This window comes from Eimeria mitis, genomic scaffold (assembly GCF_000499745.2).
Source record: "Eimeria mitis Houghton genomic scaffold, Emh_scaff3884, whole genome shotgun sequence".
Classification (NCBI taxonomy): Eukaryota; Apicomplexa; class Conoidasida; order Eucoccidiorida; family Eimeriidae; genus Eimeria; species Eimeria mitis.
In genome coordinates this window covers 4,372-4,593 of record NW_013572218.1, presented here as the reverse complement: position 1 = coordinate 4,593, position 222 = coordinate 4,372, and the positions used below count along the sequence as shown (strand labels likewise).

The window sequence follows — 222 nt, the reverse complement described above, 5'->3', positions numbered from 1 at the left end:
ATTCTGCTTTGAGGGCGCAGCAGTGGGAGGATGACGGCTCACAGTCTGCTGCTGCTGCTGCTGCTGCTGCTGCAGCAGCAGGAGAAGCAGCAGGAGCAGCAGCAGCAGCAGGAGCAGCAGCAACAGAAGCAGCAGCAGAAGCAGATGAGGAGGAAGCAGAAGAGATAGACGCCGAAGAAATAGAAAAAACAAATCTATACCTACAAGGTGAGCCTCAAACCC

The 222-nt window shown here is 54.5% G+C and overlaps 1 protein-coding gene across 1 annotated transcript in view; it reads left to right on the top strand.

Annotated features, from left to right (window-relative positions):
* EMH_0070490 (uncharacterized protein) overlaps positions 1-222 on the top strand; it is a gene marked incomplete at both ends in the record, with an annotated part of 3,468 nt that overhangs the window by 1,214 nt on the left and 2,032 nt on the right. Inside the window, one exon of the mRNA XM_013498981.1 lies at positions 21-207. Within this exon, the coding sequence (XP_013354435.1) occupies positions 21-207 (187 nt within the window). The remainder of the gene's footprint in view (positions 1-20; positions 208-222) is intronic.